The sequence below is a fragment of the Myotis brandtii genome, unplaced genomic scaffold, assembly GCF_000412655.1.
Source record: "Myotis brandtii unplaced genomic scaffold, ASM41265v1 scaffold953, whole genome shotgun sequence".
NCBI classification, from domain to species: Eukaryota; Metazoa; Chordata; class Mammalia; order Chiroptera; family Vespertilionidae; genus Myotis; species Myotis brandtii.
In genome coordinates, this window is record NW_005371933.1 from 1,346,726 (window position 1) to 1,374,441 (window position 27,716).

A 27,716-nucleotide genomic window follows, 5' to 3' on the forward strand; every position below is an offset into this window, starting at 1 on the left:
AATTTTATAAATTTCATTTTTCTATTAATTCATTTTCATTAAATTTATGTGACAAATTGGAAATAAAAGAACACAGGCCCTTCACTAGTGATAATCTGAGAAGCACTTTAGAGGGCAGTATTCTATGGGGTAAATGGTGAGTCAATAGAGCAGAGGTCCTCAAACTTTTTAAACAGGGGGCCAGTTCACTGTCCCTCAGACATTCCACACATGCGCACTGCGGGCCTGGGACGAGTCGGCTGCTAAGCAGGACAGGCAGCGGCGGCAAAAACACCCGGCGGGCCGGATAAATGTTTTCGGCGGGCCGCATATGGCCCGCGGGCCGTAGTTTGAGGACGCCTGCAATAGACAGTCAGAATAAGGGGGACTCAGTGAAGGCCTTGAGAAGCACTTTAGAGGGCAGTATTCTATGGGGGTAAATGGTGAGTCAATAGACAGTCAGAATAAGGGGGACTCAGTGAAGGCCAGGCATGCAAGGAAGGCTTCCTGGAGGAGGGGCTCAACATGGGTTTTGGAGGCAAGCAAGATCTTGACAAATGGAGAGGACCGTTGGGTCACCCCTACAATGTATAGGAGTACGTCTTGGTACAGACATGCTTGCAGACATGCTTCTAGTGCATCTACTTTTTGTTTCTTTCTCACAGGCTAATTTCTCTTTCTCTCATTCTCTCCATCTTCCTCCTCCTCTCTGTGGGGATGACAAAGCATTAACAGGAAGTGAGTAAATGGAATATCTGCTTTCTGTTTCAGGAGCAACCGAGACCACCCAGGAAGACCCATTAGGTTCCTATCCACACCTGGCTATGCCTCTGTGGTCATCTTTCCAAAGGAGCTGGAAGCGAGGGCAGAAGGACTCGGTGGGGGCCTCTCCACAGCTCCCCAGACAGGACTATGAGGCGCTGCAGGAACGGTGCCTGAGGGACGGCTGCCTCTTTGAAGACGACACCTTCCCAGCCACCCTGAGCTCCATCGGCAGTGGGCACCTGCTGCAGAAGCTGCCAGGGCACCTGCAGTGGAGGAGGCCGACGGTAAGGGCTGGGGAGGGGGCTGCCGAACAAACACACAAAATGTGTCAACCCAGACCTTCCTTCCGAGGGCTCAGGGCTTTCGGATACCCAGTCTCACTGCCATTGATCCCCATGAGACGGGAACTGGGTAAGTCCTCACACACCCATTTTCCAGGAAAAAACAGGAGTGATCTTGGGAGGGGTCTAAGATGTAGCTCCCCCTCGGGCCAGAAATGGGAAGAGCAACTGCAGCCAAATACAGTGAGGTACTGGTTAGCTTCCTCTGTGAAGGCATCCTGAGTCACAGCCAGTGCCTTCTGCCAGAGTGACACATTTTAACATTTCACACGCCACTCCCCCCAAATCAGGCTCGTGAGATATGCAAATTAAAGCCCATGGACATGGGCAATAGTGGGGTGAAGGCCTGGGGAGGCAATGAGAGTGAGGAGGGTGGTCAATGGGGAGAAAAGGGAACATCTGTAATACTTGAAACAAAAAGGATAAAATTAGAAAAGAAGAAAGAAGCTATTAATCACTACAAAAGTATTCTTCACTTTATAAATGCATCAACAATTTCTTTAAAAGGCAACTTTTCAATGTGTTCAAAAGCAGTTAATCTCCCGCAAACTTGATTTACATGTAAGTCCCAGAACACATTTAGTGAAATCAATTCTCCTCTTTTCTCTTCCCTAATCAGCCATCTTCCCACCATCAAAGCCAGACTTATTAAGTCCCTACTATGTGTAAGATTCCCAGTGCATCTCCTAAGGGGCAGTCATGATTCTACTTCTCCCAGAAAATCTTGGGAACTGCTGATATAGTTTGTCATGCATCTGAGTGGGCTGTGCCCACAAAGACTGAGGGATTTAGTGCAGGTCCTGGAGCACTAAATCTCTCACCCCATCCCAGGCCACATCTCAGCACAGAAATCGAGAAAGGTCACTATTTGGGGGGTTAGGGGCAGGAAGAAATAGGAAAATAAGAATGGGAAGACCTCTAGGAAAACAGAATACCCCCTCTAAGAGGTACTCCCATTTTTAATAGAAACTCCAAGAAAAGGCATTTTTGGTACAAGTGCTATTTCTCAATATCCACACAGAGTTCTCCAGGACCTGGCTTACATGAGCTTTAAGAAGTAATAAGAGGTACAATGGACAGAATCTGAATGCCAGACTTTCTGGGACAGCCCTGATTTTCTACATATATATTTTATATTGATGTCCCCATATGTCCAGTTTGGGCATATGGGACCCAATGGTCACTGTGGCTCCAATAACCTTTTGGTCAGAAGGACAATTCCATCTGTCTCTGCAGGAACTGCACATCAACCCTCACTTCTATTCTGCCGAGGCCAAAAGGCTGGATCTGTGCCAGGGATTGTTAGGTGAGTCTGCACAGCCTTGGAGACATACACGTGGCAGCTGGGAGCCTGGCCTGGCGAAGGGGAAGAGGAGAATAAAAAGATTCCAATGGAGGAAATGGCCACCTGAACTCTACCTTGACATGCTGTGTCCTTTGCTGGGAAAATGGTAATAACTGGTCCTACCAGGATGCATGGGGATGCCAAAACCTGCCTAATCATAGCCCTAGCTGGTTTGGCTCAGTGGATAGAGCGTCGCCTGCAGACTGAAGGGTCCAGAGTTCAAGTCCCATCAAGGGCAAGTACCTTGGTTGCAGGCTTGATCCTCGGCCCTGGTAGGGGTGTGTGTGGGAGGCAGCCAGTTAGTGTGTCTCTCTCACATCGACATTTCTCTCTCTGTCTCTCCCCTCCCTCCCACTCTCTAAAAATCAATGGAAAAAATATCATTGAATGAGGATTAAAACAACAACAACAACAACAAAAAACCCCAAACACACAAAAACCCTGCCAGATGATAACCTTCATTACGAGTTTACAGGTCTAAAGTCTTGTCTTGGGAAGATGTGCTCACTCTTCTTTAGTCCCTGCAATGATTCCTTCTTGGCACACCTGTCACTAGATGCCCCAGAATAGGGTCCAGGAAGGCCTGTTCTGAAGCCAAGATTCTTTTTAGAGTAATAGAAACAACCCTTGGCCATGAGAGAAGGCACATGTGTACTGATACCCATGTTACAGACAGGGAAATGGAGTCCAGAGGGTTGAGGCTTTCCCAGAAGAATATAAATCAGTTACAGAGACAGGAATTTAGAAAGTTTGGTTGTGTTTGGGTCCATGTTCCTGAGGATGGAACATTTGAGAGTCTAAAAGCTGGTCCAGGAATATGGCTCAATTTTTGTTGTCAAGGCTAAATTCCAGCCAATGTCCCCCACTGCACCACACTTTCTCAACCACCCTCTTCCTCCCCAGTATATAATTCCCTTCTAAGTTAGGCTACAAGTCCAGAAAGGATAGCAATTGGGACCAGGCATTTCTTGCATGTAATAAATCCTCAGTAGATTCATGCAGACACCTGTAGCATATACATGCATGTGCAGTACATCCATGCAGACACCTGAAGAGTGTGCATGCCTGTGCAGTGCATCTATGCAGATACTGTGTGCTGTCTGGCTTAGGTGACTGCTGGTTCTTGGCTGCTTTGCAAGCTCTGACTTTGCACCAGGACATCCTGAGCCGGGTCGTCCCCCTGAATCAGAGTTTCACCAAGAACTATGCTGGCATCTTCCAGTTCTGGGTGAGTGTCCTCCTGGTGCCCCAGTCTAGGGTGGGACATAGGAAAGAAGGTTCTTGGAAAAGTCGTGTCCTTGTCTCCTGGGCTGACAGTGTTCCACCATAATCTTCCTTCACCAGTGGGCACTCTCTCCTTCTAGTTCTGGCACTTTGGGAGGTGGGTTCCTGTGGTGATAGATGACCGACTGCCCGTGAATGAAGCTGGCCAGCTGGTCTTCGTCTCTTCCACCTTCAAGAATTTGTTCTGGGGAGCTCTTCTGGAAAAGGCCTATGCTAAGTAAGACAACCATGAGAAATCTTTTCCCTTCCCTTCCTTTCCCTTGTCTTCCCTTCCCTTCCCCTCTCCCTCTCTCTGTCTCTCTCATCAATGTTGAGGGAAGGCAAGAGGAGGCAGGTAACATTTATCAAGTGAGATACTTGACTCAGTGAATATATGTGACATATCCAGAGCCTTTTATGTAGGGGTCACCCCATCTGAACAAGCGTTCAGGAATTTGCCTTCACTAATGGATGGAGTTGCTCACAGGGTAAGAACTCCGAGCATATAGCATATATTTCCTCCTTTGCCCTGGGGTTGGGGGAAGGGTTAGCAGACACATGTCCAGGGAATAACCAAGCGAGGTTCCTTTGGACCATCCCAGGCTGCAGTATAAATGCCCCTTCCCTTCTCTGCCTATGTTTTCTCCTCCCGGGCAGGCTCTGTGGCTCCTATGAGGACTTGCAGCGTGGACAGGTGTCTGACGCCCTTTTGGACTTCACCGGTGGGGTGACAGTGACCATCAAACTGGCAGAAGCCCCTGGAAACCTCTGGGACATCCTGACCCAAGCCACCTATGGCAGAACCCTCATTGGCTGCCAGACCCACTCAGGGGTGAGACTGGGCTGTGAGCCAGCAGGGTGTCCTCCTTCTCTGCTGCCTCCCTCTTCAGGCACCAGTTGTTCTCACCTCAGTGAGAGCCCCAAGACTTCCGCCAACCCCTGCACCTACCGTCCTGATGTTCAATTTAAGCACCTCAGGGCAGGCAAGGCTACCATAGAGCACAGATAGTGTGCAGAGAAGGGAGCTGACAGTTAAGTGTTGACTACATGTGAGGTATTCTACTAGCACAGCTGGTTCTTACTGTCTAATTTAATAACCACCAAGAACATGGAAGTGGGGCAGGGATCCCTGGGTTCAGCTGTGCCTCCACCAGCGACCGTGTGTCACCTTACGCCAGTGGTTCTCAACCTTCTGGTCCTTTAAATACAGTTCCTCATGTTGTGACCCAACCATAAAATTATTTTCGTTGCTACTTCATAACTGTAATCTTGCTACTGTTATAAATCGTAATGTAAATATCTAATATGCAGGATGGTCTTAGGCGACCCCTGTGAAAGGGTCATTCGACTGCCAAAGGGGTCGCGACCCACAGGTTGAGAACCGCTGCCTTATGCACTAAGTTAGTGGCTCTGAATCTGAGCTCATCCTCTGTAAAGTGGTTACAATCCCTGCAGAGTGGTACCCTGACTTACAGGCTCAAATGAGACTGTGGGTGCTGAAGAGCTATGAAAACTGTAAGGTAACAGGACAGCGTGGGTCTCTCCCACCCCCTCCTTCTAACCCCTTGCTCTAGCCAAACAGGTCCCTGGGTAAGGTGTACCCAGCAGGACTGACGATGCTCTGTTCTCTCTACAGAACGAGAGGGTGCTGGAGAACGGGCTAGTGGACGGTCATGCCTACACTGTCATAGGAATCAGGAAGGTGGGTAGAACCACGCACCTCCCCACCATTTCCCTTCAGCACCCTCTTCTCTCCTACGGCTTCTTGCCAAAACCTGGGGTCATCTTATTATCTGTATCTAATCTGGGGTGAATTCTCTGGTGGGTCCTTCAGTGCCTGCCAAAGCCAATGGGATTCCCCATACCTCTGTACCTATTTTCTGGGGTCAAGTGGTAGGCCCAGCCTTTGCCACCATCACTGCACCATCCCAATCTCCCATCCCACAGGGAAGCCCCAGCCAATTGGCCATCCATCCTGCTGTGCCTCACAACCCTCCTTGAACTTCACTTCGCTCCAGATTCCTGCTTCTTTCCTACTTGCTCCTTTTCAGCAGGCTCCCAGTTTCCTCCCATTGCTATCTACCTTTTAGTTCTACTAAGCATTGAAGGAGGAGTCAGACAGGGACTCTGCCTACAGAGAGCTTACAGTCAAGTATGGAGACAAACCATATCTGAAAATGTTAAGGAAGAACATGGAAACTGAGAGCAGAAAGCATAGGTGAAAGGCTTTAGGGGTGCAGAGCTAGGAGAGAAGACATTCAAAGGCTTTCCAGAGGAGGTGACACTGAGTTGGTCCCTGAAAGATGATGGATTTGTACGAGGAGCAAAGGGCATTCCTGGCCGAGGGAACAGCATGTGCAAAGTGTGGAGATAAGAAATCAGTAGGTTCAATCTTAAAGAACCTCTGATATTCTGTAGAAAGCCTCACTTACCCAAAGTCCCCCAATTCCCTTTAATTCTGTTTCAAATTTCTCGAACTCAACTCACGCCTGAATTCTCCTTCCTCCTAGATACCCACCAATTATTTGTGTGCGTGTGTACCAAGAACTTGACATTTATTTTCATTTTTATTTAGCAAAACTTAGTTTTTGCTAACATTTGTATGCTTATTTTAATATTTTGGTTTTAGATTTATTTAACAATATTTGACAAAACTTAGCACTTACTATGTGCTAAATACTGTTCCAACTCCTTCACAAAGGTTAATTCACTCAATCTTCACAACATCCCTGTGAGTAGGTGCATTAGTGTCCCAGGGCTGCCATAACTAATTACCACAAAGAATACATTGCTGTTGTTGTAAGCCCCGCACTGGGGATTGAGCCCACAATCCGGGCATGTGCCCTTGACTGGAATCGAACCTGGGACCTTTCAGTTCTCAGGCCGATGCTCTATCCACCACTGGGGATTGAGCCCACAACCCGGGCATGTGCCCTTGACTGGAATCGAACCTGGGACCTTTCAGTTCTCAGGCCGATGCTCTATCCACTGAGCCAACCTGGCTAGGGCAATGATTTCATACCAAGAATCTTAACTTAACTGCACTTGCAAAGGCCCTTTTTTCATATAGGTCACATTGGTAGGTTCTGGATAGACACCTTTTTTGGGGGCCACCATTCAATCTTTTATAGCAGATGTGGCTCTTAGCTTCATTTTACAGATCAGGAAACAGTCATGGAGAGGTTAAGTAACTTACCCTATGCCTCATAGCCAGTAAGTAGCAGAGCCATTGTCTCCTCTGCCAACTCTCGGGGGCCTTTGATCTTCCATTTCAAAATCCCCTGTGCAGGTGTGAATCTCACTCAGATATCTGTAGCACTTGCCCTTGGTGCTCGGCCCAGTCCCCTAAACCACTTCTCATTTTGTGCAGGTGACCTGCCACCACAAGCCTGAATATCTAGTCAAGCTGAGGAACCCTTGGGGGAAGGTGGAATGGAAAGGAGACTGGAGTGACAGGTGAAGTTCTGAGATGGGCTGGGAGGGTGAGGAAGGGGTAGGTGACACCTGCAAAGGAGGTTGCCATCTGCACACAAATTCCAAGGTGTTCTTCCCTTGGATCAGGAAAGGTTTCAGATTGTGAAGGTCCATCTCTCACATTTATAAAAGGTTTAATGATATCTAGATTGCTTTCTCATTCTTATATCCTTGGATCAGGAAAGGTTTTAGATTGTGAAGGTACATCTCTCAGGTTTAATGATATCTAGATTGCTTTCTCATTCTTATAGTAATTAAGGTGAAATGTTTATCAAGAACTGGCCAGCGCTGTGCTAAGTCCTTTGAATTTTTATCTCATTTAATCCTCCAAAGAATGCTATTATAAGGCAGGTATTTTTAGCTGCATTTTACCGATGAAGGAACTGATGCTTAGACTAAGTGAATTATTTAAGGTCTCAGAGCATGACTCAACCAAGGTCTTTGCTGTCTAGCCCAGTGTTCTTCTCCTGGTATGGTTCATGCAATACTGGGCTTGCTGAGTCAGAGGTGGACAGATCCGAATTGGGCCCTACATTCTGGTCCTATTCAGCGACCTTAGGTTGTTTCTGCCTAAAGACAACCCTACAAGGATGGGGGCTTTACAGACTACAGACTGGCTGTAGGGCACAGGCAGAAAGGGAGACCAGTGGTAAAGTCCTTCCCCTTCTTGCTATAAAGATTTTTAATCCCATCCAGTGTATATTTTCATTTGAGATACTGCATTTTCTAATTCTAGAGATTCCATTTGAGAATATCTCCCACTTCTCTCATCATTATGTCCATAGTTGCCATTATAACCTGGAGAATATGGAATGTGTTTTAATGTCTTTATTTGCTAATTCCATTATCTCTCTCATTTCTAGGTTTGTTTGTCCTGTGTTATCCCTGGTCATGGATCATATTTTCTGCTTTTTTATATGCCTAGTAATTTTTTACTGGATGTTGGGCATTGTAAATTTAAGTTTCTGAGTGTTGATTTTTGTTGCATTCCTTTAAAGGATGTTAGTTTCTTTCTGGCAGATACTTAAATCGCTCAGGGATAATTTTGATAATTTGAAGTTTTGTAAGGCAGAGCTATAGAAAGCTTTATTTCAGGGGTAATCTGACCCCTCTATTAAGGTGTTGACCCTCTGGGATCTCTACTAAAGACCCCATGTAGTCAACAAGGTCTTTCAACTCTGGCTGGTGGGACATCAAATGATTCCCAGCCTTGTGTCAGCTCTGGAAATTCTTCTGTGTATAGTCCAGTCTCATGGGGATTTCTTTATGAACACACCCACTTGATTTCAACCAAAGACTCAAGGGAGCCCCTATGAAGTTCTCTAGAGCTCCTTCTTCACATAGCCCCCTTCTCTCAGGCACTTTGCCCAGCAAAATCTAGCTGTCCTGGCCTCTTCCAACACTGGACTCTGTCTCCTACACTCAGTAACACTGCTGGGTTCTTTGTGGGGTCCACTTTTCTGCATCACTGCCCAGAAAAGTCTAGGCAATGTTAGGACTCACCTCCTTTGTTCCCTCCCTCTTGGGGTCATGATCCTGTGCCGCCTGCCATCTAATGTTTGGAAACAGTTGCTCCTTATATTTTGTTTTAGTTGTTTATGGTATGAAAGTGATACAGGAAAGCCTTATCCTTCATGGCCAGAAATAGAAGTCCAAAATGATGGGCTTTGAAAAGAAATAATTCCAATATAAGTTAAAATAGCTTTGTGACATTTAATAGCCTTGTGGCTTCAAGCAAGTGATTTAATCTCTTAACCTCAGTTTCCTGAGCTCTAAAATGGCAATAAGAACCCCTACCTTGTAAGGTTGTTAGCCTTGACTGAAATAAAGCACGTCAAGAGCCTGGCCCAGAATTTGGCTCATAGTGAATGATCCATTAATGTTGCACGTTGCTTTTATAATGCAGGATGTGAGACTTAGTTGTCTCAAAGGCAGCATGAAGATGAGAATAAATGACAACCCTTCAGTGAATAGAACATTTACTGAAGAATGTTTCATATGTCCTCCACAATCCTTTCGTTCCCCATGAAAACATTTCTTTTCTGTTTTCAGCTCAAGTACATGGGAACTACTGAGCCCCAAGGAGAAGATTGTGCTGCTGAGAAAAAAAGATGATGGAGAATTTTGGTATTTGACTTGAGGACCAGGGACAAATGCCCTGGCTGACATTTGGTGACCCATCCTGCAAATATTTGTGGGGCACCCCATGTATGCCAGGCATCTCCTATACAGAGACTAAGAAGATCATTGTGGGGCTCACTGTCTAGCAGGGCAAACAGCCCCTGCAAACAAAGTCACAGTCTCTGTGACAAGAGCAGTGACCACTGGCCCGGAGCTCAGCGGGTGCTCAGAGCAGGGTGTGGGGGTGGCCACCTCCTCCCCAACTTCCGCTCTGCTCTCGTGTCACTCAGTACACTCCATCCCATGGTTGTGCCTTTCCTGGCCTAGAAAGGAAATGAGAAAAGAAGGGACTGCAAAGTCTTGCCAAACTATACACCACCTCATCTGTGCCCTCCAGAGCCAAACTGCACTACTCCCACTGACACCTCTTGTTATGAAGGCCACCCGAACGCCCTGAGCTGATGCTGCTTCGGGATGTCTGACATGAGACCCTCCCATTCCTCTTTGCCTTTGCTTTTCACCCTTACTATTAACATCCACTCTGTTCCCACGAGTCCTCTTCTCCATTGCCCATCCTTTCCAGTTCTCTCTCTCTCTTTTGAAGTAGTCACTGAACTCAAGATCCCTACAAATACTGTTATTTCCAATCCCAGACAAGTGAACTGAGCATCAGGCAGCTCAATTAGCATGCCTTGATTGCAAAGTCAGTGAGTAGGAGCAAAGATTTTTATCCATTAATGATTGAGAACAGGTTGCTGATAATAGTTTGGCAATAAGTCAATTGACTGGTTATAAATGCCTCAATTCAGCTTTATCAGTGCAACCAGCAAAACAGCAACACTCCGCTCTGGGAGCCGTCGTATAGACTGTTTCCAGCTACAGGAAGGGTTTCTCAGTAGCTCCAGCAACCTGTGATGGACCCTCACACTAGTCTAGCCAGCCCCACTCCCTTGTTCAAGGCTTGCTGGGCTCTGCACAAGGGTGTGGAGGACGGGAGAGGGCTGGGATGCCGCTGCTTTGTTCCAACCTCCCCGTTGGTCCTGACAATAGACAACATCTCGTGTATCTCTGTGCGGTTCCCTCTTCCTCTCCAGGATGACACTTCAGGACTTCAGGGCACATTTCAAGCTCCTGGTCATCTGTAAACTGACCCCAGGCCTGCTGAGTCACGACGTGGGCCAGACGTGGTCATACACCTCGCAGGAGGGGAGATGGGAGAAGGGAACCACAGCTGGGGGCCCCATAAAGTTGCACCAAGGTGAGTGTGTGCACAGGAGCAGGCCAGGGCTCTTGGGTCTAAAGTGGTAGCTTTTCCAGGCAAGGGTGGGAGGCGGGCAGAGCCACTATGGACGTCTGTGCAGCTTGTGCTCTGCAGAGGGCATCTGGCTGAGGGGGGAGGGGGTCTGTTGGCCAAGGTGACTGCTCTGTGTCCCTGGGAAGATGGGGAACCTTTGGTCCTAATTTGCACAAAGGCGTGGAAATCTCAGTCAAGCTGCCAGCCCATAGGGGCTGCATTTCCAGAGGGGCCTTTTTCTAATTAGCGCCAGGAGGCCACAGGCACACACGCATGGAAAAAGGGTGGGCTGTATCTTTTTTTTTTTTAAAGGGGAGAATGATGATTTTTATTTTTTAAAATATATTTTATTGATTTTTTTACAGAGAGGAAGGGAGAGGGACAGAGAGTCAGAAACATCGATGAGAGAGAAACATCGATCAGCTGCCTCCTGCACACTCCCTACTGGGGATGTGCCTGCAACCAAGGTACATGCCCTTGACCGCACTCGAACCTGGGACCCTTGAGTCCGCAGGCTGACGCTCTATCCACTGAGCCAAACCGGTTAGGGCAGGGTGGGCTGTATCTTGTTTTGGTTTTAGGACAAGGTGATTGATGGGTTGAAGTAACCACCCTTAACAGGAAGGGTGGGACTAGTAACTATGTCATATGTATCTGGCCCACCTGACCTAGAACTTGGTAGGGATCAAGAATTTCTAGGTCCTCAATGACAGGAGACAAGCACATCTAAATTCTCAAAATGGAAGCTTTGGGGACCCATGTCCCTTTCTCCCCAACGGAGGTGGTGAGTGATCCCTTTGGAAGGAAAGACCTGTAGGGTATGACCTCAGCAGGCTGTGGGGGCCTGATCTGGTGTCCCCCTCCCACCAGAGTGGTCCCCAAGCTGAAGCTGCCCTCAAGCTAAGGCTTGGTTCCCTTAAAATGCAGATGCCCTGGGGGCCGTGGGCACGTTCTGCCCAGTTAGTTGGAGAGTCACTTACTCAGGCAGCAGATGCTTATGGGTCAGGAAGCCTGCTCCTGGCACTGTGAGAAGAACTTTCAGCCCGTGTGTCTGTAGAAGAACTGGGTGGTAGAGGTGAGATGGGAGGGTAGAGAGAGCTGAGGCTGAAGAGACCCGACTCTATCCATATGAACCTCCGGGTGGGAATCCTGGGGCAGGTGCCCTGGATCTATGCACCTCTCAGTGTTGGGGGAGCCACATGCTGGCGGAGCTGAGGACTTGTCTCACTTGCTGTTTCCAGCCCGAGACACATTTTGGAGGAACCCACAGTTCCTGCTGTCAGTCTGGAGGCCCCAGGAGGGCAGGATGTTCCCGATGCCCTGCAGCGTGTTGGTGTCCCTGCTCCAGAAGCCCAGGCACAGGCACCGCAACCGGAAGCCTCACCTCGCCATCGGCTTCTACCTCTTCAGGGTAGGTGGGATGCTGGGGCACGCAGCCTCGCATGGGGTCTCTGGCGGTTGTCCTTTCTTCCTGCTTCCTGTCCTCTTCACCATTCGTGTCTGTCTACCCACAGACCTGGGTGCACATCCTGGCTCTGTCCCTTAGCAATGACTGTGTGATCCAGGACAAGTCATCTTCTTGCACTGAGCATCAGTTTCTTCATCTGTAAAATGGGGACAATGATATTTATGCAAAGAGCAGAATTAAAAGACCACGTGGCAGTGCTGCTCATTGTGTCCGGCACATAGTTTACGATCGATACTGGTTTCCTTTTTCTCTCTGAAAAAGCCAGGGTTGCCTTCCCGCAGCCTTTTCCAGAATTCCCGATGGGGGACTCAAATGTCATTGGAACAGAAGGTCTCGTGGGAGGGAAGGGGTCTCTGGGTAGAATCTTCTTATATATCAGCTTCCATTCGAGTCTGTGCTGGCAAAGAGCTGGATTCACTGACAAACGAGGTCTCCTTTGTTTGTTTTTCAGATGAACAGGGTGAGTTCCACACTTGACCAGCTGGCCCTGGTTTGGAGTGATGCCACCTGTGGTCCAGCCACTGTGAGGTTCGGTTTGACCGGAGCAGCCTTTTCCAAGGAGCTCTGAGAATGTCTGACAAGGAAGGCAACTGCCTCTGTGTTGGGGTGGGGGAGGGTGGGGGCGGGAATGAGCTTCTGCTGTTCTTTCCTATCCAAGGGCCCCAAGAACTCCTTATGCCTCTACAGGGAGGTCTCTGAGCCTGGTGCAGAACCCATAAATCTTAGAATTTATTAAATCCCTACACAAATACCTAGGGCCAATATCGAAGACTGTCACAGCATAGGAAGGCTGATAAATCACAGCCTTGCCTGAGTTATGAAACCCACAGTAAAATAGATCTATAACATATGAGACATGAGGAGACCATGCAGCCCACCTCCTTGGGAACAAGGGACAAAGGATTGGAAAATGGGACAGAAATGTGAGCAGAGGACAACAACGCTGCATTTCAGGTGCAGTGACAGCCCAGCGGGCTCCGTGAAGGAGGCAGGGCCATCCCTCCCAGCCTCTGCAGGGTGGCAGCTATTGTTTTAGTTCCCAGAGAACACAGGAGTGAAAAACGTAATTTTCTCAGACTGGACTAAACAATATAAAGGATTTTTATAAAGAAACCATTTTGCATTGGGTGTCTTGGGTCGGTTTTGTTTTTTTTCCTCCTGTGGGAACACTGAGTGATCCCTAAGTTGCCTATTAATTTAAAAAGAAAACACATGTTTCTATCAGGACTATTTCTAAACAGAAATTGGGTCAACGACAATAAAACTGTAAACAGAACAAAACTGTGAGCCACTTAAAAACTTACTAAGGCAAGAAAAAAAGTAATAAATAAATGAAGGATAAGTAAGCAGTTGATTCTACCAAGAAAACTAAATGTAGGACAGCTAGTATGGCTAATTATAAAATTAAGTTCTGCGATTCCTAGCAGCCAAGGCCAAGATGGCAACAGGATGATTCTGTAGTTCTCATTGTCTGATAAAAGAAAGCGTATGTCATCAGGAGATACATTTGTTTCCCCAGACCTGAGTGGAATCTGTGAAATATGTCTTTGCTTGGATGGATAGTGTCTTTGTTAACAGCTGTATATACACTGGAAAAAAGATCCCCATGTGGACCTCCTCTTCCTCCACAGCCCTGAGTGGGAGCAAAGGGAAGAGGGAGCAAGAAAGGAAAAATAGAGAAAAAGGGAGAAATAAAGGAGGGAGGGTGGAGGGGAGAGAGAGAGAGAGAGAGAGAGAGAGAGAGCGAGAGAATATGAATATAAGATAAAACAAAACACACATCCAGGCAATGTCGGAACCTGATTCAGGTCTTGTGAGCTCCTGTCCAGTCCTCCTTCCCCTTTAGGAGGCTGTTTTCACTGAGATGATGTGGAAGTCCAGTGTATTTGTATGTAGCTGTTATGATGGTGGGGAGATGGTAGGTGATGCATCTACATCTGTGACCATCATCAACCTTGAACTTGCATCACATGCACGAATGCAGTCTCAGGAAGTATACAGAACATGGGCATTGGGACTCTTACCAGCTGTGTGGCTTTGGCCAGAAAGTGCAGGCGCAGTGACGTTGCTCACTTTATTTTGTGTAGGATGTTGTTTTCACTGTTATGGCAAATCAATTGGTAGGTGTTCATTCCGCCCCACAGAGGGTTCCAGCAAAGGTGCCCACTCCTAATATGTTCTGTCTTCATCTCCAAGCTCCTCACTCTTTCATCCCATCCTCCACTGGGGCAGGCGGGATTTGGCAGATAAGAGGCCACCTGACTCCTGGCTCCTGGCCACAAGCCCGGGGTATTCACTTCAACTGGTGCCCTCTGTCTTCCATCTACAGTTCCATGATGACCAGAAGAAACTGCCCCCTGAGTTCTTCTTGCAAAATACCCCCCTGAGTTTTCCTGAGGTGTTTCTCCCAGAAAAAGAAGTGAGTCAGGAGCTGTGGCTGGAGCCAGGGACGTACCTCATCGTGCCCTGCACATCGGAGGCCTGGCAGGAGTCGGAGTTCGTCCTCAGAGTCTTCTCCAGGAAGCACATCTTCTAGTAAGAGCATGGGCCTCTCCCGGAGGTCGGGCCCATTCGGGCCAGGGACAATCAGGAGTGTGAGGTGGGGAGGCAGCAGATGGGGTCTCTGTGGCCAACACAGAAGAGAGATCGGGAGATCAGGAGAGCAGGGCAGCTCTCTACATGGAGGGCATCCTTCCCTTCTTCCTTCCACTCTCTTCCTACTAACACATGAACACTGCTAGACATTACAGAGAAAGACAGAACAGGCACAGGCATGGCCCTTGTCCTCCAGAAGCTCAAGGTCTGGAAAGGACACAGTTACATGAGCAGTTATTTTTGTTATACTGTGTCCAGTGGAAGCATTTACCTGCACAGGGTGTTAGAAGAGCATTGAGAAGGAGCGTCAGCTAACCTTCCATGATCCTGGGGAAAGCAGGGGTGGCTTTTGGGAGGTGGTGGTTCCTAAGGGATGACAGGGATGTTTGAGATGAGTGGAGGCTGTCATCAGCCGGCAAGCCCAGCCACTACGGGTATGTGCAGGTAAACCAATATGTACATATCCCAGCCAAACTTAGTATTTGGCCTATGATTGTTTTGCCATGACAGCCCTTCAATGCTTAGAATTCAGTTTTTTCCTTCATGTTTTGACCATTGATAGTTTGACTTGATCTCAAGAATCTAAGGTATGAGTGGGAATCATTACATGAGGGTGGGAGGGGAAGTAAAGGGTGTGCTGGGCAGAGGGCTTGGCATGAGCAAAGGCATGAGATGAGAAACAGCACCGGGCACGTGGGGAGATATAAGCAGTGTGCGTGCTGTGTGTCTGGACCTACACTTCATGGAGAAGTGGGAGGTGAGGTGTGAGAGCTGGACAGGCCCACATGATGCGTCAGCTAAGGAACTGGGAAGAGTTCCCGGGGGGAGGGAGAAGATTGGCCAAAAGGTTCCCAAGATGATTCCTAAGGAGGAATTCTTTCTTTTGTTTTCCCTCAGTGAAATTGGCAGCAATTCCGGAGTTGTCTTCTCTAAGGTAAGTAGTCGGGTGAGTTCCACATGGCTGGGACTGTTTACCAAGCCAGGGTGCTGGGTTTCTCCCCTCATGTTCAGGGCTGGGGAGAAAGTCCTCAGATCTTGCAGACCCTACTCTGTGGCACGTATGATACATTATCTATTGTGCCCTACGAGTACCCAGGTTCTGCTGTTTTTGCACCAACAGACCTGCCCTTCTGGTCAGGTCCTGTCTTCAAGGGCCCAGAGCCCCAGGGGCATGAGTTATACCTTTACCTTCTTCTGCTTCTCTCTACCTGGTATTTCTTTTGCCCATTTCACTGTTTGCGACTTCCCCAAAGGCAGCAAGAATTAGAGAAACGAGGGCTGTGTGAATGCTGTGGTAGAAAATTTAAGACAGTGCTCAAGGTCAAATTTCCGGATCTCAGAAGCCTGAGAGCTGTGAGACATGAGTTGTGTGTATGAGAGCTCGTGTATCCGGGTGAATAATTATGTCTTTCGATGTGTCTGTTCCTGTAGGAAATTGTAGACCAAACTGAAGGGCATGATGAAGTCTTCACCAAACTCTTTGAAAAGGCAAGTTGAAGAGGTGTGGTAGCCAGAAGTGGGCAGAGCAGGGGCAAAGTGGAGCAGATAATGGCACAGACTATGTGTTTGCCTCTGCCTGACCCTGTGTATGAACTGTGATTTAAGGTGACCTGTTCTCCAAGCTGCCACTTTCTATTCAAGTCCTTAGTCTTTAGACAAATGCGTGGAGCTGTTGTCTCCAGAAGGCTCCTGCAGAATGCCTACCTGTTCTTGGAGGCTACACTAATTCGTTGTAGGAGAAAATGGAATATAGCAGAGTCAGAACTCAGTAGTGAGGGTGGGGAGGTGGGGCAATGACAAGCCCAGGGGGCCTGAGGAGGGACATTAAGGGAAGCCCAGAGAGAAAGACCTCTTGGGTGGATTTTTGGAGAGGGGCTGGGCCTGGTAAGAGGACCTTGTGAAGGTGGAGGGCCCAGGGCTACACACCTGGTCTCCTTGCGTTTTTTCCCTGGGCTAATCCGGATCCAGAGGAAGCAGGGAGTGTGGAGGGCTCTAGAGGCCTGTCTGTCCCTAACCTGCAGGACACTAAATCTATTTGGAAATGGGGCGAGAAAGACATTGGACATCTGGGGTCTGACATCTGCACGATTTCATTAAAAATGGAAGAGCATGTTAGTAACACTGTGGCTTTAATTAATATCTTTCCTGCCCTCCTATCTTCTCTCACATTCACCCATGGTGCTTTGCCTAATGTAGCCAGAGGCGATATGTCAAAATTTAACATGTGTTGTTTATAAAAGTTTTTCTCTACACCAGGGGTTTCCAAATATGTTCTGCTGCTGCCCTTTTATGTAATGAAATCTCATCGAGAATACCAATATATCTAAAATGGATTAAAGTTGTATGTTATTGCCTAGGCCAGTGTGGCTCAATTGGTTGAGCGTTGTCCCATATACCAAGAGGTTGCTGGTTCTGTTCCCCAGTTGCGAAGCTTGGTCCCCAGTAGGGGGTGTGCAGAAGGCAGCCAACTGATGTTTCTCTCGCCCCCTCTCCCTTCCTCTCTCTCTAAAATCAATAAGAACATACTTTAAAAATTTTTTCAATTGTATACTATGAATATATATCCATTTGATAAGTTTAAATTTGTGATCTTTGTATTTTGTTAACCTAATTTCAAGTTAAATGTTAATGTAAAGAATTGCTTCTGACAAATCTAAAATTAAAATATCTTGGCTAAAGATATTTTATTAGGAGTGAAATTTAAACCAAATTGTTTGCTCAGCTCATAAAGCATCTCTATAGAACCCAGATGGGAAGCCATTGCTCTCTTAGGCTATTTCTTAAGAGTCCTGCCCAGCTGGGGTGCTCTGGGCTTGGCACCCAGTTAAAAACTATTGTAAAAGTTCTTACGAAATTCCAGATTTAATTCCATGACTAGTCACATTCCTTATGTGCAACATCATGGGGTCACTTATTCTGCCCAGAAATGGCATCTGTGCCACTCTGAGCGGATGCTGGAGAGGATGTCCTAGCCCCTGTGAGCTGGGCCCCTCTGCATCTAGCGAGCCTCCCATAATGACGATTTTTCTCCTGTCCCTCCGCTTTCATTCCAGTGTCCGGAAATAAATGCAGCTCAACTGCAGAGGATCCTGAACCAGCTGACCTGGTCGGGTGAGTACTTTGGAGTCGTGCATCCTGCAGGACCCAGGGACACCATTCTGAACTCTGGGTCTGTTTCCCTCTCCGCCGGTGGGATGTGGGAACTGCTGTGTGCGGGTCCCCTGAGCAGCTGTGTCTTACACCAGGGTGGGTGCTGTGGTCTGAGAGAGCAGTAAATGAATTTATGCAGCTTGGAAACTAGTTTTCTTTTTTGTTTGTTTGTTTTGCTGAGTTTGAGTGAGGAGACAGATGGTAGTGAAAATGAAGATTTCTGCTGTGTTCCTAGTTTGAGAAGAATAGCTGAGTACTTCCTTCTTGGCATATAAATTCCATGTGGAAAAACTATAACCACTTCCTCAACAGGGAAAATAAATATTAAATATTGACTAGTCCACTAGGGAGCGCTCTGATGAATTCATATTTAAGTGGATCAACCTGTAACATCTGGAAGGAGGGAGCACATCACCTTGGAGGGCTACAAACGAGTGGTGAGGAGGCTGTCAGATGAAGCCTGGGATACATCATTAGGAAAGCTTAAAGTTCATATAAAAACAATTTATAAGTATATTTTGAGTGAGAGTAACATGAATTCTCCAGGGAGGAAAATAAACTTCAAAATGAAAAAAGTAAGCCAAAAAATTAAAGGTTATTTTCTACCTCGCATATGTGATTGCTTCTTCTTTATATGAAAACAAGACTTCAAACCCAAACAAGTTACAGGCCAGGGTATTGTATAACTCAGGGCTTGAAATAACTTCCAGATGGTTTCTCAAAGTGTACTTAGGGTACAAGAGCCAGAAGAGATGCTAGAAATGATAGGATACAAGAGTTCTCCCTCTCCTCTACTTGGAAAAAAATTCCAGGGAAATTACCTAGAACAGTGGTTCTCAACCTTCCTAATGCCGTGACCCTTTAATACACTTCCTCATGTTGTGGTGACCCCCAACCATAAAAGTATTTTCGTTGCTACTTCATAACTGTAATTTTGCTACTGTTATGAATCGTAATGTAAATATCTGATATGCAGGATGTATTTAGGCGACCCCTGTGAAAGGGTCGTTCGACCCCCAAAGGGGTTGCGACCCATAGGTTGAGAACCGCTGATCTAGAAGAATGCACTTTAAAAATGATTCAAATGTTGCCCTAGCTGGTTTGGCTCAGTGGATAGAGTGTTGGCCTGCGGACTGAAGGGTCCCAGGTTCAATTCTGGTCAAGAGCGCATGCCTGAGTTGTGAGCTCGATCCCCAATAGGGGGTGTGCAGGAGGCAGCCGATCAATGATTCTCTCTCATCTTTGATGTTTCTATCTTTCTCTCCCTCTTCCTTCCTCTCTGAAATCAATTATTTAAAAAAATGGTTCAAATGCCTTGATCACAAGTATGCAAATTGATTTTCCAAGGGATATACAGACAGATTGCTTCCATTCATTCCTCTGAGAGGGTTTTGGTTTGATAGGTCAGGGAACTACTGTGAACTTCAGTGGAGAATTTGGTAAAGTCTCCCCCAATAAAGGATGACGTGTGGCTTTGAAAGGAGCAATATGAGATGTATTCACAAGTTTTATCACCATTCCCCAAAGTTATCTATAATAATAAAAGCATAATATGCTAATTAGACGGGACAGCCAAACAGTAGAACGACCGTGTGGACAACCTTCCGGATGAAGCCCGGGCTGTGAGGGCTGAGGCAGGCAGCCGCCAGGGCTATGAAGGCCGAGCCCCTTGCACGAATTTCGTGCATCAGGCCTCTAGTATAAATATAAAACCAGAGGGATCATTCTCTGTTACAGCTGAGTATCTAGATGTTTAGAGGAAAGTCTTTGGATTCTGCCCCTAAATCAGTGGTTGGGAAGCAGATGTGAAAGGCAGGTGGACCAGATGTGCAGATGGCACAGTGCTGGGAGGAATTATTATCTTAGACAGCAGAATCGAAATTCAGAACATTCACTACAAGCTGTGCCCAAACCCAAAAGATGAAATGAAGTCAGGATGATCATTCAAAATGACCATTTTGTTACTTTTAAAAAAATGTTTGCACACATTCCTCACAGAAGAGACCTCATTTTGTGGTAATCGATGGGAACGATATCTGGTTAATTTAGGTGACCTCGAGCTTAACATGAGCTGATAGTTTTAAATTGTTGCTATTAAATGTGCTAATTCAGATTTAGGCTTACCTAATGGAAGCATTTAGATTTGTGTGTTTGAAATTGTGTTCCAAGAAACATTAGAAACCAAGAGGTTTTAGTAAGTGTTCCATGAAATAGAAGGGATTAGGTTCTGTGGTCAATTGCACTTGGGAAATTCTGTGTCAATCAAAATTTCAGTGTTGGCCCCTCAGTACGTATTATGTACTAAGGTGTCTGGTGAATGGAGAAAAGCACCTACCTATAGATACAAATTATTTCAAATTTGTTTGAACTCAAAGCTCTTTATGTGCAGAAAATCTTCCTTGGAAACATAATTTGAAAAATGCAGACTGAAAAATTTGCAAGTGAAAGACCCATTTTCATATATACTCTACTTAACCAAGTTGCATCTGAAGGATGCGATCCAGGCTTGGTACTTTAGAGAGATGCTGGCCTTTTCTGAGGAAAGGCCTCCATTCACTAGGTCTAGAAGAAGGTGATGAGAGTTTAGAAACCATATGGTCTGGGGAACCGTTGGAGAAATGTTGAGAGGAGACAAATACCCATTTATACTTTCCTGGAGGCAGAATGAGGACTAGTAAGTGGAATTTATAGGAGCTTCCTTTGGAATTAACTTAGGAGGTGTCTCCTGAATGGAACTAGCCATCCATGAGAGCACCTATAATTGACTGACCATCGTCAAGACATCTGAGGACAGCATCCCTAATTTAGGGGGGAGCTTGTACAAGTTGATCTCAAATCTCTCTCCATAGCTCTCTGATGCTGGCCCTTGCTGGGTACATGGGTGAGTTCTTCTGCCCCACTGTGTGAGCAACGCCAGGCTACGATTGGGGTTCTCCACAGGGATTTCATGCAACTTGGGTGCAGAGATCACCACCAAGCCTCCCCTCTCTCCATGGCTCTTTGTCTTTTCCCTTCCCACACAAATGATGGTTACTGGAACCTGTGGCTGGTCCCATTAGAAAAGGGCCATGTCATGCCGTCCTGGGCCAGCCCCCATGTGCTCTTCCTGTTCCTCTCCAGGTCTCCTAGGCAGCATTGTTTGGTCCCATTAGAAAAGGGCTATGTCATGCCGTCCTGGACCAGCCCCCATGTGCTCTTCCTGTTCCTCTCCAGGTCTGGGGAGCACACAGCCCCTCTTCAGCCTCGATGCCTGCCAGGGTATCCTGGCCCTACTGGACGTATCCTTTCTGGTCTGTGGGAGGATGCACGCTGCTGGTTGAGAGCTCCACCCTGAGCCAGGCTGCCTGGGTGTAAATCCCAACCCCAGTGCATATCAGCTGGGTCATCTTGGGCAAGTCACTCAGCCTCAGAGTGCCTGCAGGTCCACATCTACAGCGTGAGATGGATTCAAGCCTGGTTGCTGGATCAGTGTGAGAATGCAATGGGACAAGCTATGTAAAGTGCTTGGGGCAGGTCTGTCCTCAGAAAAGTGATCAATATAAACTATTGATAACAATAGACTGATAGTGCTGATGAGGCAGCTGCAGGGTGGTGGTTAGTTTCTAGATTTACAGGACACTTAACAAGAGTTCAGGATCCTAAGTTTTCTGTTTGGTGACTAGGCAGGGGCTGCCCCCATTTACAGGTCAGGAGCATGGAGCTCAGGAAGTTCAACAGCTTGCTGGAACGCCTTTCCTGGTTCTCAGCCCTGCGGTTTCCTAACAAACCTTCTGCCTATCTAAGTGGACACTTTGATTAAAAATATAGGCACATAGGATGGATATGTGTGTGTGTGGGTGGTGAGGGGGAGACATTGCAAATACAAAACACAGTATTTTCAGAAACTTTGCAGAGGGCGTGGACAGCATGGGATAGAGGTCAAGTGTCCTAGCATTGGGACAGGTCCCAGCCTTGTCTCCAGCTGCATGAACTTGGATGTGATCAGACTCTCTGAGCCCTCATTTCATCATCCATAATGGGCCAGCTGACGCATGTCTCACCTACCAGTTGGAAAAGGAGTCACATTGATAAAGAAGCCTGTCTCCCTAATGCAAGGGTATCAGGACACAATTACAAGGCCAACCACTAAGCTGTTAACTTTTCATAAAATGAATGAATATAAGAAGCATCCTGAGCCACCTAATTCCTTCCATAGCTTGGTTTTAGCAATAATGAAAAATGTCACTGTGTGCTTTTAAAATTTAAGTCATCTCAAATTGGCCAAGTCAAAATATCCTGCTTCACTAAATACATGGTAGCTGTTGTCATTGCCACCGTTGCCACCACCATCAGCACTTCTCCCCGTGCTGCTGTGTTTCAGCTCCTTCTGCCCATCCTAGCAAAAGCCAGGAGCCCTGGGCTGGACTCTCTGGCAAGGGGAGGCCACTAGAGATAGCTGACCTTGAACGGGGCTGTCCATACATTGCACACTGCTGTGCGGAGGGCCAATTCCTGCCTCCAGAGGCATAGGTGAAACTCCCCTCACAGCTTTGACCTTAACTCTGCTACCAGCTTAATGCATCAGGCACCGTGAGCATACAGGAGTTCAGGGACCTGTGGAAGCAGCTGATGCTCTATCAGGTAAGAACACAACTTGACCACAACTCCTTGCAGGATGCTGCAGAAAAGGCAATCCTGCAAAGTCTATGAGGTACTTACTTCTCTCCCTTTCAGCCCTTTACACCCAACTACTCACCCGATCTTCTCGATTCTGTCTCCAGTGAGACCTCCTTCTCTCCTGGCAACGGCAGAGAGCCTGTGGCACTAGTGCCCTGACTCTCTAAAGCCCACACGAGATCATATCACTTCCCATGGCCCTCAGAGGAAGTCCACACTCCTTAGTGTGACATTAAAGTCCTTCATAAACTAGCTCCTTCCTACTTTTCCAATCATTGCTCACTACTCTCCCCCTTGTCTCCTGAGTCATAAAGTTGGAAGCCCCTCAAAGTTTGGATATTAGCTGAAGGAAGCAGAGAGTGTGGAGGGCTAATATTAGTTGATATTAGCGTCAGAAGAGACACTAGAAATGAGGGGATGTGTGTCTGGCCTAGGATTGTTTTACCATGACAGCCCTTCAATGCTTAGAATCCAGTTTTTTCCTTCATGTTTTGACCATTGATAGTTTGAAGAGAAGACTGAGAGTGAGCTGCTGGGAAGCAGGGAGGGCGGGGCTTCCTCTGCACTGCTCGTGGATTGCCCCCCTGCCCCCAGTTCAGGCAGGATCCCCAGAGAACAGCTGCTAGTGCAGAAATGGCAGGAACGCTGGTGGGCATCTATCTCATGTCTCACAGCTCCCAGGCTTTTGTATCCTATCATATTCTTAGCTAATATCAACATACAGGTTGATTTAAACACCTTTATGCATACCCAGACAGTCTATCCCCCGTGACCAAAAGACCGCTCCCTTTCTCAGAGCCTTAAGCAGAGATGGGAGAGGTGGTAGGATCCTGGATCGACCCTTCACCGTGTTTTTATCCTGGCAGCAGGCCCTGCTGATGGAGCCTACATTCCCAACTGTGTCTGCAGCGTAGACACTGGGCACAGAGGGGCTCTCGGGTGGTGCTTACTAGCTCCTTCCTACTTTTCCAATCATTGCTCACAACTCTCCCCCTTGTCTCCTGAGTCATAAAGTTAGAAGACCCTCAAAGTTTGGATACGGGGCTGAGATTTAAACACCTTTACACATACCCAGACTGTCTATCCCCCGTGACCAAAAGACCGCTCCCTTTCTCAGAGCCTTAAGAAGAGATGGGAAAGGTGGTGGGATCCTGGATGGACCCTCCACCGTGTTCTTATCCTGGCAGCAGGCCCTGCCGATGGAGCCTACATTCCCAACTGTGTCTGCAGTGTAGACACTGGGCACAGAGGGGCTCTCGGGTGGTGCTTGGAAATGCCTGGCTCCCTTAACATTTGGGTCTTTGTAGGCGGTTTTCCACAAGCAAGACAGTAACCGGTCAGGATGCCTGAACTGGTCCCAGCTGCGGGCTGCCACGAAGGATGCAGGTAGGCCTGCGGGCACCTGGTGCTGGAGGGCACACACAGGAGGGGTGGGGGTAGTACATGGCATTCTGGAATAATTCTAATGCACAGTTACTCCCTGAGTTCAGAGATCCAAACACGTGGACCTACAAACAGCAGAAACATTTATTACCATCACTATAATCACGGCTAAAATTATTGAGGAGTGCCCGGCCACACTCTCATTTAATCTTCAACAATGCCCTGTTCTCCCCCCACTTTACAGAGGAAAAACAGTGCAGCTCAGGGAAGTTAGGTAGCCTGGGGTTTCACTATAAGACCACTAGGCGCCAGAGCAGAGGGTCTTGACCCTCACAGACTGCCCCCCGCCCTGAAGGCCAGTGACCCTCTAGATCAGCCGTGGGCAAACTACGGCCCGCGGGCTGGATCCGGCCCGTTTGAAATGAATAAAACTAAAAAAAAAAAAAGACCGTACCCTTTTATGTAATGATGTTTACTTTGAATTTATATTAGTTCACACAAACACTCCACCCATGCTTTTGTTCCGGCCCTCCGGTCCAGTTTAAGAACCCATTGTGGCCCTTGAGTCAAAAAGTTTGCCCACCCCTGCTCTAGATAAAAGATCCTCATGCTGGTTGCCCAAGGGGAGCAGGGATGGGGAGTGGAGATGAAATAAAATGAATGGACTAAATAATGAAACAATTCACTATGAAGCCCATAAAGGAAGATCCCCATGCTTTCTGGATTCAGGGCCCAGGAGAGAAGGGACCATTTAAATAAAGGGTCTCAAATGGGAGGGGAGCTGGGTGTGAGGTCCCCGGCACCGAGGGCAGGAGTCTGTGTTCACTGCAGGAATCGTGCTCAGCGATGACATCTGCCTGCTGATGCTTATCCGCTATGGCGGCCCCAAGCTCCAGATGGACTTTGTCAGCTTCGTCCTCTTGATGCTGCGAGCGGAGAAGACTGAGAGTGAGCTGCTGGGAAGAAGGGAGGGCGGGGCTTCCTCTGCACTGCTCGTGGATTTCCCCCCTGCCCCCAGTTCAGGCAGGATCCCGGGAGAACAGCTGCTAGTGCAGAAATGGCAGGAACGCTGGCTATGTGCCTGCGAGTCCCGGCTGCATCTACCCACACTCACGTGCTCCCTGCCTTCTCCAGAGGCGGAGGTTTGAGGCAGCTCACTTATAATAAGTGTGGCCACATGTGGTTCCACAATTGGGTTCCCAGGTGAGGGGACCTATGGGGGGAACTAGTTCATAATATTTTCAAAACATATTAGCTGTGTTTCTTTTGTCTGCATTTTCACAGGTGTCTTCCAAAACTTAACCCAAGATGGCAAAGGGATATACCTCCAGAAGCCAGAGGTAAGACTTCCTCCATGGGGTTGAATCACATCATCTAAGGTAGAAAGGCCACTGTAGGGCCAGGCTCCTGTGAAGGAAAAGGGTTTGGGGCGGGTGAGAGGGGGGCGGGCGGTTATTCTACTGAGTTCAGGATGTGGCACTGAATTCACTTCATTCATTCATTCATTCATTCATCAAATATGTACTGAGCACCCACTCTGTGCTTCACACATATGAAGGGAACAAGAGACTGACTCAGTGTACCCAATGACTACGATCATGATCATTCCATGTGACAAATCCACACAACTTCAGTGGTGACGACAGCACTTATTTAGCTCCCCAGTCCCATGCTGGGAGTCAGTGGGACTCAGCTGTCTGGCTAGTGATTGTGGGTGAGCCGGGGGCTTTTCTGGCACCTTCGCTGAGGAAGGCTTGCCTTTTTCAGGACAATGACAGTAGCAAAAGTGAGTGAGTTGAAATATGCAAGGTCTCCACACCTGGGGACAACGTACCTTGCAACTCATTCTGTTGTCCAAAGCAAGTCACGTGGCCAAGCCCGCTTCCAAAAGACGGGGAACTGGCCTTCTCCTCTGTCATGGGAGGAACTTCAAAGTCACTTGCAGAGGGCATGGACCCAGAGGGTGAAGACCTGGGCCAGCAATGAGCTTGAGCACAGACAGTCATGGGAGAGATGGTCTAGGTAGCATGTTACACAAAGGCCTTTCAGGCAGAGGTGGCATTGAAGTTGAAACCTGGCTCTTTCTCAAAGATGAGAAAGAGCCAGGCAGCCAGAGTGGAGAGCAGGAAAGGCCCAGGCCAGAAGGAACAGCAAGTACAATCCTGGCTAGACTGTAGAGCATGGGGAACCTGTGAGTCTGAAATGATCAGGACATACAAGCCAGAAGTAAACCTCATTCCAGGAGTTGGTTTAGCCTTCCCCATATGGGAGGAGATTCTAACTTAGCCTCTGAGCCCTTATCTCGAATCTCATACAGTGCTTTGCACATAGTAGGTACTTGACAAATGTTTGTTGAGTGAATGAGGTGATATGCTGAGGAGAAGACACATCTGTGCCGGACACTGATTGTTTTCCTTGATCATTCAAACTGTGTGGGTTTATTGAGCACCAGCTATGTGCCAGATGTGGTGATAGGTGGTGTTTGCTGCAAAGACATTGCAGTCTGGAGTCTGCTCTTTCTTTCTAAAACACGTCCTCTGTTTGGGCTGCTTAGGAAGGGCCTACTAAAAGCTGGGGTTTCTTCTTTGACCTCAAATGTCCATTTTGTGGAATATCTTTTCAGGATATAGGGACCCTCAGCATGCATTTCCCCTCAATCACTCCCATATTCAAGTGTGAAGGTGGGATTCAGCTGAGGGGCAATGGTTAGACTCCTAGGAGCCCGTCCCCACCTAAGCTCTGCAAGGTCACCTCCTGATCCCAAGCAGTGCGTCCACAGTGCAGGCTCTGAGCTGGGAGAACGGGACAGCATGAATGGGCCATTGAAACAGCCCACAGCCTGAGCAGGCTAGCAATGCAAGGTGCTACAGTGGAAGGAAGACTGAACGGAGACCTGGTTGAACTCACAGCACCCTTGTAACTAGCAAATCATGTTAAATCTCTGGGCCTCTGCTTCCCTGTGTGAGTAATGAGTGGGCTAGGCTAGGTGCTCTCTAAGAACCTCTCTGGCTCTGACCATTTCTGGTTTCATGAGGAGGAGATCCTCAGGGCCATCCAAGGAGTCCTCCAGGGAGTGGCAGGCAACTGATTGGAATTTCACTCTGGGGTTTTCTTTGACATCATTGGTAACTTACTTCACCATCATCATCATCACCAGCAGCAGCATTATCATCCGGATGTAATTGGCCTGCCGAGTGGTTTCTCCAGAAGTCCCCTCTATGTGAATTAGAGGCACCATTCATCACACCTACATAAAGCTGTCAGACAAATAGGCCTATAAATGTAAACATGTAGAATGTGCTCTAATGGATTTCTGCTACCCGGTCGGTCCACACACCTGCACACACAGCTGTCGCGAGCATGCCAAATTGAGTTCATCGGGGTGGTGGGTGGGGGAAAGGCATTGTGAACTGAATACAGAATCAGCCTGTACGTCGGCTGTCATCATTCACAGGCACCATGAGAAGTCAAGGTTGATTATGTTTCAGGTTGATTTATACTTATTACCAGATGGTGTGGTCCCTCTGGCTAAACCATTCATTAATGTCCTGTCTCCATGGCTTCTCACGAGTGAGGGGGAAGGAAGCCCAAGTTCTATGTCAGGCTGAGAAACGAAGCACCTTGAACGGAAGGTCAGAGGCCGGGCTGCACTGACCGTAATTTGCTTTCCCATCATGTCCAGTGGCAGATGATGACTCTGTACTGCTGAGAAGGCTGGCGCGTCCCCTGCCCTCACTGAGGACTCTCCACGTGGCCCACGGGAGACAACACCGATGCTCTACTCACTTTCTGTTCTTCCGGACCATGGCTCCATTGGGAAGACTTCTCTTCTGTAGATCTCCCCTTCGGATGGCCAGGGTGCAGAAAGGGAAGGGAGGTAGC

General features: G+C 47.7%; 1 protein-coding gene across 1 annotated transcript; it reads left to right on the forward strand.

The window, feature by feature from the left end:
• Positions 1-803: 803 nt before the first annotated feature.
• Positions 804-27,593, forward strand: CAPN14 (calpain 14). Its single transcript, XM_014533187.1, has 21 exons — positions 804-1,028; positions 2,322-2,391; positions 3,540-3,658; positions 3,795-3,931; positions 4,351-4,525; positions 5,330-5,395; positions 7,064-7,149; positions 9,220-9,294; positions 10,383-10,546; positions 11,830-11,993; positions 12,502-12,510; positions 14,380-14,585; positions 15,543-15,579; positions 16,077-16,133; positions 17,699-17,756; positions 21,009-21,073; positions 22,347-22,415; positions 23,759-23,837; positions 24,666-24,782; positions 25,119-25,174; positions 27,517-27,593. The coding sequence occupies exons 1-21, from the start codon at positions 804-806 to the stop codon at positions 27,541-27,543; spliced, it is 2,061 nt and encodes a 686-aa protein (XP_014388673.1). The 3' UTR covers positions 27,544-27,593.
• Positions 27,594-27,716: the final 123 nt, after the last annotated feature.

Excerpts from the sequence above, each read along its gene's own strand:
- CAPN14 (XM_014533187.1), top strand. The coding sequence starts at position 804 with ATGCCTCTGTGGTCATCTTTCCAAAGGAGCTGGAAGCGAGGGCAGAAG. Across the intron at positions 1,029-2,321 it reads TGCAGTGGAGGAGGCCGACG|GAACTGCACATCAACCCTCA; the intron begins GTAAGGGCTGGG and ends CTGTCTCTGCAG. Across the intron at positions 3,932-4,350 it reads CTGGAAAAGGCCTATGCTAA|GCTCTGTGGCTCCTATGAGG; the intron begins GTAAGACAACCA and ends CCTCCCGGGCAG.